We start from the raw sequence: 14,133 nt of genomic DNA on the forward strand, positions 1-14,133 counted from the left end.
TTGGCACTATCTTTCTGTGTCTCAGGCAGTAACAGGTTATTCCATGCTTCATCTTTTATCTCGGATTTCCTCTTTCTGATAGCCAAATTATATTTTTTCCTTAGAGATGCTACCATTACTCTGTTTCTAGGTTTGTTTTTTAAGGCTTTAAGTAGAGTTGAATGAGCCTTAGAACAATTTGTATCGAACCATTTGGGGCCCATGGTCTTATTGCATTTAACCTTCACAGTCAGATCTAATTTGACTTGTTGACAAATAGTGCTAAAGGCCTCGACCAGGGTATTACTAGAGTTTTTGTTATCTAAACATATGGCGACTTCACCTTCTACCTTGGCTAGTGTATCTTGTAGGAAGGTTATAGGGGTAACTTTGTCCCATTTGAGCCTTCGATTTTGGTCACTCAGCGCAAGGTTTGTGGCACAAGAATTTCCAGAAGTTCTATTACCCAAAGCTCCCTGTGCTAAAACCTCTAAAATCACAGGATTGTGATCGCTAAAAACAGAAATTAAAACTTTACAAACAAGTACATCAGATAAAAGTCTAAAAGATACAAAAATGTAATCAATAATTGTGCCTCGGTCCTTGCCCTCATAGGTCGGTAACCGTGAGTCATTTGGGCAAGAATAAAATTCATAGAGGTTAAAGGTAGCCAAGAGCAGTTCCAGAGCCTCGCCACTAGATGTGTGTTCAAAATGCGGCGTGGGAGAATAAAAAAGGGATTCCTCTGTTTCTCTTTGGCAACCCGCCTGACAAGGATGAATATTGAAATCTCCCATGAGGATCACCTCATACCCATGAGAGCTATTTGTATCATAAGTTGATAGGAGGTCCTCAAGGGATGCTAAATGCTCGGTAGGAAATTGACTGGCTGGGGAATTATAAAAATTGATAAGTAAAATGGGATGGGAGTTTGATGAGCTCAATTCCACCATTAGACAATTTTTAGTGTTAGACTTAATATGCCTCGCTTTTCCTTTTACATCAAGTGAAATGTATAAAGCCAACCCACCCCTTGCTCTTCCTGCTTTACTGGGGTCTGCAGGTACATAAAAAAGTGAATAACCATCTATTGGCAGACACACTGATGTTTCCCAAGTTTCCTGGAATGCAAGGATATCATAGTTTCTAATTAGGTCCAGCCAATTCTTATCTTTAAATTTAGCTCTAAGCCCAGCGATGTTCCAGCTCATAATTCTTCGGACCTCAGCACTTAATGAAGAATGAGCCAAAGGGCCAGGAGCTGGCTGCAAACCTTCTGAGTTATTTTCTTCTCCAGCTGGCGAGAGTCAATCATTTTGGTCCATGAATGAAAGAGGCGCAAAACGATTAAAAAGTTCAAGTGGCTGAATGACAGGATTAAACGCTGGGGGTTGGTGACGGTGAACTGAGGCGTTGTTCCTTAAATCTTGCCCCCATCTAAAGTGAGGCTCCCAATTAGTATCCCACCCTGGGGCGGGAGTCCTTGGAAAAGAGACATTCTGCTGCTCTCCATAAAAAAATTTCAAAGTAAGTGGAACCACAGTGCCTCTTCTTCGTTGGGGAGGAAAGATGTTTGTGAGAATATTAGGAAGAACGTCTGGGTTAGAAAAAGTCACTGCCACGCAATCCCCTTTAAATTTTTTTGGCCGGTTTCCCAGCCAAGGGGTCCTGGTTGCAGATTTAATCACACTTGCAAGATGATGTTTCCCACCTGGTGCTAGTCGGATATTGGTAGTTAACCAGTGTAGGGCTTTGCTGCAAAGTGAAGATGAAGATTCAGCTATATCCCCTTCTAATGGGGGTACGTTTGCGAGGACCAAAACCACGGGTGTGGCCTCTACGATAAATTGCAAGGGGTCCGTGGGGTGAGTTTGAGGTTGCACTTGTATTTGCGTGGGAGGAATGTTTAGCGAAGGAGTTGGGTCTGATATGGAGCATGCTGATATGGGGCCCTCAAATGCTACTGATAGTGTTTGTTGCGTCGGATTTTGATTTGGCCCAAGCCTTTCCCTTTCATCTCCAACATCCGTGTTGCTTCCAGCTTCAGCTCCTCTAGGATTATTGTCCAGATTAGTAATTAGCTTAGTACATTTCTCAATACCACTTGTGACTGTATTTTGAAGTGCGCCCAGCTTCTTGACCTCTGCTTGCAGTTTGTCGATCTTAGAAATGAGAGGTTTGACAATGCTATTAATTTTCATCTCAATGAGATCAGCAATTTTATCAAGGAGGGCTTCCTCGGAGGAACAAGAAGGATGTTCCTCGACAAGAGTCATTTGTTTGTGCTTTGGAGTGGTAGCCCTCTTCCGCTTGGTCCCTGAGCGTAAACCCCCCCGCTTGGAAGGATTCTTAGTGCATTGACGTTTAGGTCTGCCAGCGTGTCCTATAAGGGATTGGTCTAGGACGGAGACCTGGGATTGTGTATCCTGCTCTGGGTCTTGGTCAATGTCAGTGTCTATAATAACATCGGTAGGCAAGCCATCAAGAGCCGGAATTACATTCTCCGATGATCCCGATATAACTTGGGGTGTAAAATCAGCTGTATAGTCTACAGTATGAATGTCCTGAGTTACTGTACCATCGAGCAGGATAGAGGTAGATGTAGGTGGTGATGGGCATAGCAAGTCAGGTGATAGGCTCAGCCCCAGTGACTCCCTCCTTTGCATATTTATTTTCTGAACAGTCTGGACCATGTAGTTGTTTATCTTATTTTGTTGCACTACTACAGGTTTTTTGGACATTGCTCAGGCTGTGTAATATGTGAACGTGACTTACTTGAGGGACAATCGGTGTCTTCACGCTTGCAGGGTTTCTGGCCCTGCCCCTGCCTCTTCCTGCCGATGAGGGCCGTAGAGGGCCCGCCCTTTGCCCGGGCTTCGCCCCGGGCGCTCCCGCGCGCGACTCGCGGGTGCGAGGGGCGTTCCGTTCTTTCAAGCGCCGCCTGGCGCTCCTGCGGCGTCACTTCCGCCGCCGGGGCTCCTGGGAAGTGTAGTTTGGCCGGGCCGGGCTAGCCGTTTCCCTCACGGCGTCGTCTGGTAAGGCGCTGTAGCGCTAGTGATCCTGGCGCTGTTGAGGTAATTAATGTCCTCGCTGGCCGTTCACCTCACGGCTTGGAAAGTTGTCCCGCTGGAGCTCAGGGCGCTCCGTTCTTTCAAGCGCCGCCTGGCGCTCCTGCGGCGTCACTTCCGCCGCCGGGGCTCCTGGGAAGTGTAGTTTGGCCGGGCCGGGCTAGCCGTTTCCCTCACGGCGTCGTCTGGTAAGGCGCTGTAGCGCTAGTGATCCTGGCGCTGTTGAGGTAATTAATGTCCTCGCTGGCCGTTCACCTCACGGCTTGGAAAGTTGTCCCGCTGGAGCTCAGGGCGCTCCGTTCTTTCAAGCGCCGCCTGGCGCTCCTGCGGCGTCACTTCCGCCGCCGGGGCTCCTGGGAAGTGTAGTTTGGCCGGGCCGGGCTAGCCGTTTCCCTCACGGCGTCGTCTGGTAAGGCGCTGTAGCGCTAGTGATCCTGGCGCTGTTGAGGTAATTAATGTCCTCGCTGGCCGTTCACCTCACGGCTTGGAAAGTTGTTATTACAGATTATGGTCATTAAAAGAATATGTGTGGAGGCTAGTTCTTTAAAAATCTTAGTTGGGCAAGCATCTAAAAATCATCCAGAATTTGAGGTTGCATTTTGATAGCTATAGATCACCACATCACAATCTATACCTTAAGCATATATCCTATAGATGTAGGATCACCTCTGTATGTCATGCAGGAGATATTGTGCTCCAACCATCCGACAATTCAGGGACTTGCACGTTGTCTGCATAGGTGCGAAACTCAGGCCATAAATCTGTAGGTCTACATCTAGCTTCAGATAGTTTGAAGCATGCAACTTTGGTTATGTTGCAATCAATAGTATTCACCATCCATTCTACAACCCTAGGACACCTGATTTATATCCATCTGAGGGGAAATTCTTCAGCGAACGTTCAAGAAGCAAGATTGATTTATCCTGAGCAATTACCTGTTAACCCCAAATTAATCCTAAAAAGAGCCTTTTGGAGTTTTATGTTAAGTAGGACTGTAAATATTACAACCAGTGGTACCTTAGTTGCAAAGTTCCTAAACTTTAAGGATGAACCGCTCTATGAGATGTTTATGGATGAGATTGAGCCGCCACGTGCCAAAACTTTATTCCTAAAATTCCGGTATGGAAATCTACTGATTAAAACTACCTTGGCACGGTGGGCTAGAAATCGCGAACCAGCATCCCTAGTAAAGTAAAGGATGAAATTTGCCCTATGTGTGACCAAAACCAGACCGAAAATGAACAGCATATTCTTTTTTTCTGTCCCTTCTATCAACAGGCTAGAAGGAAGTGGATTAAACCAATATGCTTACTTTTAGGCTTGAGGTCATGCTCTCAGGCTCTGAGAATCCTCACAACAAATACATCTCAACAAATAATATTTAGTGTTAGTAGATTCTTGCTCTCTATCTTTTATCAAAGGAAAAAAATAGGGCATCAATTGTAATCGAACCGATGTTTGGGATTGACATGAAGGTCCATCGTATTTTTTTTTTAAAGGAACGTTTCTGCTCAAATTATTTTCCAACTATTTTCCAACTTGTACTGTATTTTATATCCTGTGTTTTATGTATGTATGTGATAACATGCTTTTAACTACCAATGAAATGCAATGTAATGTATGCACTGTCTTTTATGGCATATTAGCCGAAATAAAGAATTTAATGAAATGATTTATCAACAAAAACCACAAGACCTCAACCAGCTGAGCTTCGACATTTAACCTTATCACTTCATAGAGCATTTTAGCACATATTTCCAGAATAAGGAGCCTACAGTACAGTGCTATCTGTCCCTATTCTGCGATGAGATCACCAGGTTTCTCCGAGAAAGTCTGAGCATCTTTAATGGCTGGGCCCTTTGACGGATCTCAGCTTTTTGAGGATAAAGCTGACTAAGCCTTGGAGTGCTTTAAAGAGAGCACATCCACAGTCTGTTTCGTGGGCCTGTCTGCTCCCATGAGGCAATTTTACCATCAATTTCCTCCTCTATGTGCCTACCTTAGGGTTTTTCCCATCTGTCAATGCCAGACTCCTCATCCAGCTCACCTGGCTTTTCAGCCCTTTCATGGCAGAGGCTGCGGTTCCTAGAGATTTTGAGGACAGCAGGGCCAATGTGTAGCCCAGTACCCTCCACCAGGCACAAATGAGTATTCACAAGGTGAGAAATACGTAGTTAGTGTATTCACCAGAAAAATCATTTCTGAAGGTACGTAAATGAAGTTGTCTTGTCTGAGCTTGGCTATACCTACTCTTCATTGATTTTAGAAGAAGTTGGGACACATTGAAAAATGCCAGTCATGCCTATGGTAGCCTATCCTCTATTTTGTTATCATGTTGTAGCTTTATTATCTTGCATTTCAAAATGTAATGTATCTTATATTAATGTATTAACATTTTCACTTACTGTTAACTTCAAAACAACGTGAAACCATTCTTTTTTGTCTCCTTCAGGCTATAAGAAAACAAGAATGGACAGCCATTATCCCAAATTCTCAACTGATAGTTATTCCATATCCCCATGATTCCCCACGAAGGTAAGGCCAACGCTTGTGTGCTTGATTTTATTTGATTAATAACAGAGATTAATTTTACTAACTAAGGGTACAGGTTTACAGCTTCAGTTGTTGTGGATGCAACACAAAAGAAAAAACAATGATGATAAATATGACTTCCTTTCAGTGTACGTTTATATTAAATTGCTCTTATGTAAACCACAAGGATCCCTTCAGTCATCTAAATCTTCACCTCTTGAGCATCTTGCTCTGAGAGAAGAACTAATCTCTGTTTCCTCCACGCCACTCAAATTCTTCTTCTTTCCTTTCACTTTAATTTACATGCCTCAGCGTGTGTAATCGTCCCCACTTGCTTTCAAAACCTGCCTGTGTGGCATGCAGTGCTTTTTCTTTGTAAAATGATTCCCTGCCTCCTCTAAGTCGCTTTATGTTATATAAACATCCCCAGGAAAATTAAGAAAGAACATTTAACTTTAAAAGACAGTAATGTATGTCTGATAATTGCCACTCATGTTTTCTCAAATCAACTTTGCCAATCTTTTTTTAGTTGTGCTTATTTTCTCTGCGCCGAAAATCATTTCTCTTTTCCTCTTTGAGAAATTATTTTACATTTTTAAAGCTTGACGCATTACAAATTCAGGGGTGTATTACACGCAAGGATACTGTACAGTAAAAATGGCAAACAAATGGTGATTAGAAATACACATTTTTTAGTCGAATGCAAATATACCTATTTTCAGTAAACTCAATTAGTGCTTACCAAATGTTATAACGTTCTCTCATGTTGCTGTGGATTAAGCACATTACATTGTGTAAAACAACCATTCATCACTTCGGAGTACGGACTGTCGGAACTTGAAGATTCACATATCTTCAAAACGTGTCGCCATCTCGACTCAAACAATAATACCAACTGTCAATAAAACTATTGCACTTGTCTTGTAATACATGTGATAACCGGAATAAATTCATATTACTAGATCGTTGAATAATGATATCTTGCACTCAGAATAGCAAACCAAATACCTTAGCCATGATCTTCACATCAGAGTGCTCAAAGATATGCAACCTTCAATTATGCCAGAACTACACAACTGATGACTCATATGTGGGTATTATGCAATCTGTTTAGAACCTTTCAGGGGAGCAACCTGTATCAGGCTGCAACATTTATTGAAGGATATTTATAAAGTGCACTAATACCTGAAAGGCGTCCTGGTGCTTGCATCTTGAAGACAAAATCATATACAAGTTCCTTTCAGGATTTAGTTTCTTGTGTTCAATCAGCCTTCAATGTGCTTGGTATGTGTTTATTTTCTTAGTCCAGTCCACGTTTCCAAGAATATACAATAAAATGTGTATGCTGAAATAGATTTATAAAGAATAGTTCCTTTATGAACTTTATGGATTTTAATAGTTACTAAGACACTCCTAACAAACCGCAACTTAAAAAAGCCCAACCCTACATTACACGCATTCTGCACTTGATCTTGACCTTACAAAGTAGTAGTTAGTCCATTGAAAGATTGGCCCATTACTTGAACCCTTAAGTACTCCACCCCTCTAAAAACCCTTGTGAAAAACCCCAGGTTCTCCAAACGGGAATAAGATACTCCCAGTTCAGATCATTCCTCATCAATAGTAAAGCTTCAGTTAATCCGTGCTAAAGAATCAGGAAAGACTTCTGAAGTTGTTAAAATTCAAAGGATGTTGTATAACCTTTTAACCCCTTGGCCGCAGCGGTAATTCCGCCGCAGCGGGGGACGGGGGGGCCGCGCGGCGCCGCCATGCTCGTGATGGAACCACTCCGTTACGAGCCACGGGCGCGCTGTGCTTGTGACGGAGTGGTTCCGTCACAGCCCCGCCCGCTAAGTAGTACTGCCGCGCAGGCGCGTAATTCCTGCAACGTGGGCGGGGCAGCCACGCCGTGACAAACTACTCCGTACCAGCACAGCGCGTCCATGGCTCGTGATGGAGTGGTTCCGTCACGAGCACCGAAGGGGTTAATATAAAGAGTTTGATTCCTGTCTACTATACATTGTCACAGAATCCAATTTATGCCTATTCAGAGCAGACAGCAGGCTGAACCAGCCTCAACTGACAGGAGCTCAACCTATCCCTTCCATTGATGGACAGTGCTTCTTCTGAGGTACTCTTAATTTCTTGTTCAAAATAATCCTTGAAAATATCTCTTGGAAATGCTCCTAACATTTTGTGGGGACACAAAAAGGCAAAACTCCTATTAAGGTTGAGCATGCGAGACCTCTTGTATATACTTTAGTATATACTTCTATGTGTATGTACTTTTTGGGCTCTGGAGATAAGACCTAGGACTTGTCTGCTTCCGCTCATAGACTTTTTTTCTGTTCTACTGCCTCTATTTAACTGTCTTGATAGAAAACGACCAGTAGAGGTCAGTAAAATACCAGAATTGCGTTCTGCTTGTTCAACTGCCTCTATTTAACTGTCTTGATTGAAAACGACCAGTAGAGGCCAGTAAAATTCCAGAATTGCTTTCTGCTGAGGGACTTCCTTTTTAAAAAATTTCTGGCAACTGCCTCTATTTAACTTTCTTGATACAACACGACCAGCAGAGGTCAGTAAAATAACAGAATCACTTTAGAATTCGCTAGATTACAGTCCATAGAAATTGTCTTCCACGAGCACCCGTAGACAATAATATTTTAATCACTCTTGTATTTTCAGTGATATGACCATAGAAGGCCCCGATTTTATATTAAAAACAGAGCTTTGGACTATACCATTTCCCACTGAAAGGCAATATATCTCGCCATGTGTTCCCATACCTGGCGTGTCACGCAGTTTGGTACTTTCCCTCCATGTTAAGAACAGTAGATGTTTCAGCACCCAGGCTAATGTGCTGCATAGCTAAATACATAAAAGGTTCCAATGCGAGACCGATTGCATTGCAAATGCTTCTTCTTAGTAGGGTCATGTATCAGATCAGTCATATTCCTAAATTAATTAATCTTGCAAGCTGAAAATCAATTTTTTTTAATATATTCCTCTTTTGAAGAGTTAACTGCCTGTAGATTCATGACAAAAAAGATCCTGAATATGAACACATTTTATCAGGATTTATAAGATAAGGTACATGATGAAGTGCAATATAAACAAGCATTTGCAGTGCAATAGGTCTTGCATTTACGCAAGTTTGAGCTATTGACATTGCAAATAACAATGCCTTTTATTGTAGTTTTTAAAACATAAAAGGCATTGTCATTTACAATGGCAATAGCTTAAACTTACGTAAATGCGAGACCAAGTGCATTGCAATTGTTTGTTTTTACAGCACCTAGTCTTTATTACTACCAAAAGAAGCAGTTTTTAGCAATCCTAGCAACCAACCAAAGACCAAGAAAAAAATAGTAAGGTTCTACACTCTGCCTTGCTGTCCCCATGAATCTTCTTGATGCGGGCTCATGACTCAATAGGCTAAATTAAAATTGCAGGTTACACAAGGCTCTCTACAGCAATAGCAGTAGCCCACTGAGCTGTCTGCATACAATACAAACAGATGCACTGTATACTACACTTTGAGTTTAGCAGACAGCAAGACGCTATTTTAAGATGAACTGGTGACTAAGCTATACGTGGTCCAGCTCTCCCCAGGAAGCGCCATTAACCAGTAGCAGAGTAGGCTTGGACAGTGTTTTAAACAAAGCACAGGCACTTGCGGACACTCCAGCCAATGAGCACTACTGAATTCTGTTCAGCCAACCAGAATTTGACAAGGTCCTGACAATAAACCAATCCTAGCTCACACTACAGACTACGAGTCCATCCCGATCCCTTCTGACTCCCGGTTTATGTTCAGTGTTGGCATTGGCTGTCATGCGAACCAGAAAATGCTGAAAGGAGGAGACAAATGCCCTTTTTAAAATATTTAAATAAAAAATAACAATTAGAGTATCTTGTTTTAGTGGGTCAGGCTCTGCCTCGGCCTATTACGTGATAGATGAATTACGAGCATGTGGAGATCAATGCGTACTGTATTGCCCCTTTATTTATGCCTCGTGTTGTAGCGAGTAAGCCTGACATTCATCAAGGCTCCCTGTCAAAGGGGAGTAGTTTTCTGGAAGTAAAGACCTGTATATCTCCCTACTCCAAAGTCTGAAACTTTGCCCTGGAACTTACTTTTCTGTTGTAGCCAATCCTGTATGGGCCCATCAAATAACTTGTTCGACCATTGATAATGTGTGTACAGCGAGCAGATTATATTAACTAAGACAATTGAAGTGTATTAAACAAGACAAGCGCTGAAAGACAAGCCCGGCACCTAAGGAGTACTTGTACATGCAGAGTGTTTGCTGCCTTGCTGGAGCGAGCAGCAAGGCACGATAATTGCAAATAGATGGCGCGGCTGCTCGCTCCCACAAGGCAAACACTCTGCATGCACGAGTACTCATTGGAAACAGTGCAAAACATGCACGAGTTTCCAAGAAAGTACAGTGCCATTCCAAGAGGTCCTTCCTAAGCAGCGCTTGCACGCTGCGTAGGCGAGACCAAGAAATTAAAGGAACAGTGAACTAAAGTAAAGGGAAACTAAGGCACATAGTATCTGGACACCCCCCTCCTTCCCCTCTTCAATGTCTCTGGGATTATTTCCAAGACAGAACATGGCCCCAGCCCACCCATCCAGGGCCACTGGCCTTCATCTCTTGTAGGCGTGAATTTCAGTGTCTGGCATTCTAGCCTTGATGACTCCCGGTGAGAGTCGCATGCTTCTATACTTAGCCCAGTCCCCCCACAGTTTCACATACATCTGGGGACATCCCCTGGCCTCATAGACCGTTTTTTCCATATTTGTGTAATAGTCCATCTCCTCTCCTCCACCATTGGAGGGGCCTCCTCCCTTCAATGGCATGTAATATTCCATATAGTCACTGTCAACTCCAAACAAAGTAATGTGAGCTTGTGCCTGTTGTTATCCAGTTTGGAGTTGACATGCAGTAGAACGAGTTTGGGGTCAAGTGGTATTGTCCATTCCAGGACCAACCCTAGGCATGAAGGCACCCATGACGAAAATGGTAAAAATGTAGGACTGCTCCAGGTCATGGGTAAGAGGTCTCCCACCACCAGCAATGAAGATCGACTTAGGAGTATATCGCCTCCACCCTCCATAGTCTTTGTCCTGTAGAGAAGCTTTAATTGCATCAGGTGCATCCTGGGTGATATTGTTTAGTGCCTCAGAGCTTCCCTCGCCTTAGTCCAATCCTCATCTGTGAGGAAGCCCAGATCTCATTCCCAGGCTTCGCAAGGGAGTCAAAGGAGCCAGCCATATTAACAATTATCGTGCAGTAAACCTGCGCCACTTTATGATCTCCATGTTCACCCATAATAGGGGGATTGTACATGCAGGAATTGCAAATAACGGTAGAACTGACTGCGATACAGGTCAAAATCCTCTTGTTGGATATTGTAGGATTTGAGAACCTTGCCCTCCATTATGTCTCCTAGCATCGAGATGCCTATTATATCTCATTTCTTGAGCCTCAAGGACACCCGCGCAACTCCACAAATTTTATGAGGCTATGCCCCTCATACATGGATAGCTCGTCCCCCCTGGCGTGCCTTCGGGCCCCGCGGGTTGGGGAGGCACCTCTACCGGTTCCCTGCTAGCAGATCCGCCCCCGGCGCCTGTCGAACCCTTTTGATCCATGCATGGATCTGAACTGGCATCAGTTGTACCAACTCAAACTTTCCCAACACCGTCCCCATTCTCAACCCAGACTCCGATATGGAACCAGAGGGGCATCGTCTGCCAACGTCAACTGGAGTAATATCTCCCGGGCTAGAGCCTGAGCTCTATTCCTATGGGCTAGGACATGGGGAAGATTGGGAGGGGCCACTGGACTGTGAAGAATACCAGCCCCTAGATCCCAACATGGACTGGTGTAAGGAATTGGCCGATGCCAGTGGACGGGACATCTCTCCAGATACTGGCACGGTCTCTCCTCCTACCATGGCTATTGAGGAGTGGGCCTATTTTGCTATGGTGGTGAGGAGGTCGGTTGAGGCCCTGGACCTTAGCCTGTCCAGGCTTTTCAGGGGATGTCCAAGATTTGCTTATGGGCATGCCTTTTAATGGCTCCTGTCTCTTTGGAGACAAGGTAGACTGAGCGCTGGAGCACTTCAGGATGACAGAGCTGCGGGCAAGTCCTGGGCCTTTTGATGGCTCCCTGCGAATCCCAGTCTGCCTATCGCTCCTTTTGTGGGCATTGATGGGTCTTCCAGCTGCATCTTTACCCACCCTGTCACCACGGCATGCAGGCACTTTCAGTTTGCCGTGCTCCCTTTTGACCTTATCAGTGCTCCTTGGGTCTTCTCCAAGGTGATGGCGGTGGTTGTAGCTCATCTGCGATGATTAGGGGTACTATTCTTCCCCTATCTCGATAAATGGCTGTTGAGGGCAGGCGTTTCCCACCTCCAGACTATGGCAGACTTCCAGCACTCACTGGGGTTCACTATCAACGTGCTGAAGTCACACCTGACTCCCACTCAGACGTTCCCTTTCATCAGAGATGTTATGGACACAAGTGCAGTTTCGAACTCATCCTCCCGACTGCAAGTCCAAGAAATTCAGGCTTTAATACTGATGTTTCAGCCGCTATCCTAGGTTTCGGTAAGACTAACTTGCTGGAACTCCTGCATCCTGCTTATGACTAACCCCGGTTGGTGAACTCCACTCCGCCAGTGGAGTTTTGCCAACTCTGTGTTCTGTTGGGAATGCGGAGTTCAGGCAAAACTCCGACTCCGCAGTAGAGCAGAGTTGGCCCCTGCCCACGGCCCAAAAATAGTTTAAAAAAAATACCACTTACCTGCTCTGGCCTCTCCCGGCTGCCCTCCTCCTGGCCATGGTCTCTCCTCCTCGCCTTCCTCAAACCCACATGCACATGCGCAGTCCTCGCAAGACGTACACCGTAGGGCTGGCTACCGGCGAGGACGTGGATGGCGAGGAGAGACCACAACCAGGAGGAGGGAAGCCCCGAGACGCCAGAGCAAGTAAGTGATTTTTTTAAAACTATTTTTAAGTGTGGGAGGGTGGAGCGGAGGTCAACAGAGTTTTTTTTAACTCTGTGGAACTCCAGTTAGTGGCACTGCGCCAACTCTGCCTAGGGTTACTTATGACACATGCCCGCTGGCATATGTGGGCTCTGCAGTAGAACTAAAAGTTCCAGTGGTCGCAGCATTAGAGGAACCTCTCTGACATGGTCCAAATCTCGGAGGGAATGCAGAAAATCTGCAGTGGTGGTTATCAAACTATGAATGGGTAAGCACCAGACTCCTTTCACTTCCCCAATCAAATCTAACAGTGGTAACAGATGTGTCGTTCCTGAGATGGGGCGACCATTGGGGAGAGGTGGAGATCAGAGGTCTCTGCTTTCTGGTGGAATTCGAAATCAACATCGACCTACTGGAGAGGATCATGAATGGCGTCTCCATCCAAAGGTGGCCCAAGGTCTCTTTTAGCGGTTGTGAGAGCCTTGGTTAGATCTGTTCGATTCCTCCAAGAACGTTCAATGTCAGTAGTTTTGTACGCTGGAGTTTCCAAGGCGGCACTCACTCAGCGATGCATTTCTTCTTGAGCGGAGCTCAGGCCTCCTGTACGCCTTTCCGCCAATACCAGTCCTGTCCAGAATGCTCAGGAAGATCAGGAGAGACCGGGCCTAAGTCATTCTTGTGGCTCCAGATTGAGCTTGGAGTGTCTGGTATCTCGAACTTCTCCAACTGATTATCGATCCTCCGATCAGGCTGCTCTTAAGGAGGATCTTCTGTCGCAGCAGCAGTGGGGGGTCCTCCACCCGAACCTGTCGACTCTACCCCTTCTTGCGTGGAGATTGAGCGGCGGCAGTTGACAGCATTTAACCTTCCTCCCAAAGTCTGTAATGGTATTTTGGCTCCCAGGTGTCTCTCTACCAAGACCATGTATGCTTGCCGGTGGCACAAATTTGCAAAATATTGTACAGACCGATCCATTGATTTTATTTCTGCTTCCCTCGCTCATGTCCTTCTCTTTATTTCGACCCTTGCCCAGCAGCAGCTTTCTTAAGGGGCTTGTAGATATGTTTCCACCTGGCCCTTTCATCATGCCTTAGTAGGACCATAATTTGGTTCTCACCTGACTGATGAGTGCTCTGTTCAAACCTCTATGAAACTGCCCCCTCTGGCTACTTACCATCAAAACAGTCTTTTTAGTGGCAATAATTTCCGCCAGGAGGGTGAGTGAATTGCAGGCTCTGTCATCTAAGCCTTTTTACCTGACCATCTTCCCTGATAAGTTGGTGCTTCGCACTAGGGCCTCTTTCTTACCAAAAGTACTAACAATTTTCCACTTGGGGCAATATGTCACTTGCTACGCGGCTCTACAACCCTCTAAACAAAAGGAGCGACTCCATCGTCTGGACCTAAATAGAGCGTTATCCTTCTACCTTGACCGCACCAAAGAGTTCGTAGTGGACAACCAACACTTCCTGGGATACATGGTAGTAAATAAGCATTGTGCGGTGCAAAAAAGGACAATCTCTCGATGGGTTGACCTTTGCATTAA

At 44.9% G+C, this 14,133-nt stretch overlaps 1 protein-coding gene across 1 annotated transcript in view; it reads left to right on the top strand.

The window, feature by feature from the left end:
* Positions 1-14,133, top strand: part of ITFG1 (integrin alpha FG-GAP repeat containing 1) — a 1,017,137-nt gene that overhangs the window by 952,627 nt on the left and 50,377 nt on the right. The window contains exon 16 of the mRNA XM_086945125.1: positions 5,500-5,582. Coding sequence (XP_086801251.1) covers positions 5,500-5,582 — 83 coding nt within the window. The remainder of the gene's footprint in view (positions 1-5,499; positions 5,583-14,133) is intronic.

The sequence above is a fragment of the Lissotriton vulgaris genome, chromosome 12 (genome assembly GCF_964263255.1).
Source record: "Lissotriton vulgaris chromosome 12, aLisVul1.2, whole genome shotgun sequence".
Lineage (NCBI taxonomy): Eukaryota > Metazoa > Chordata > Amphibia > Caudata > Salamandridae > Lissotriton > Lissotriton vulgaris.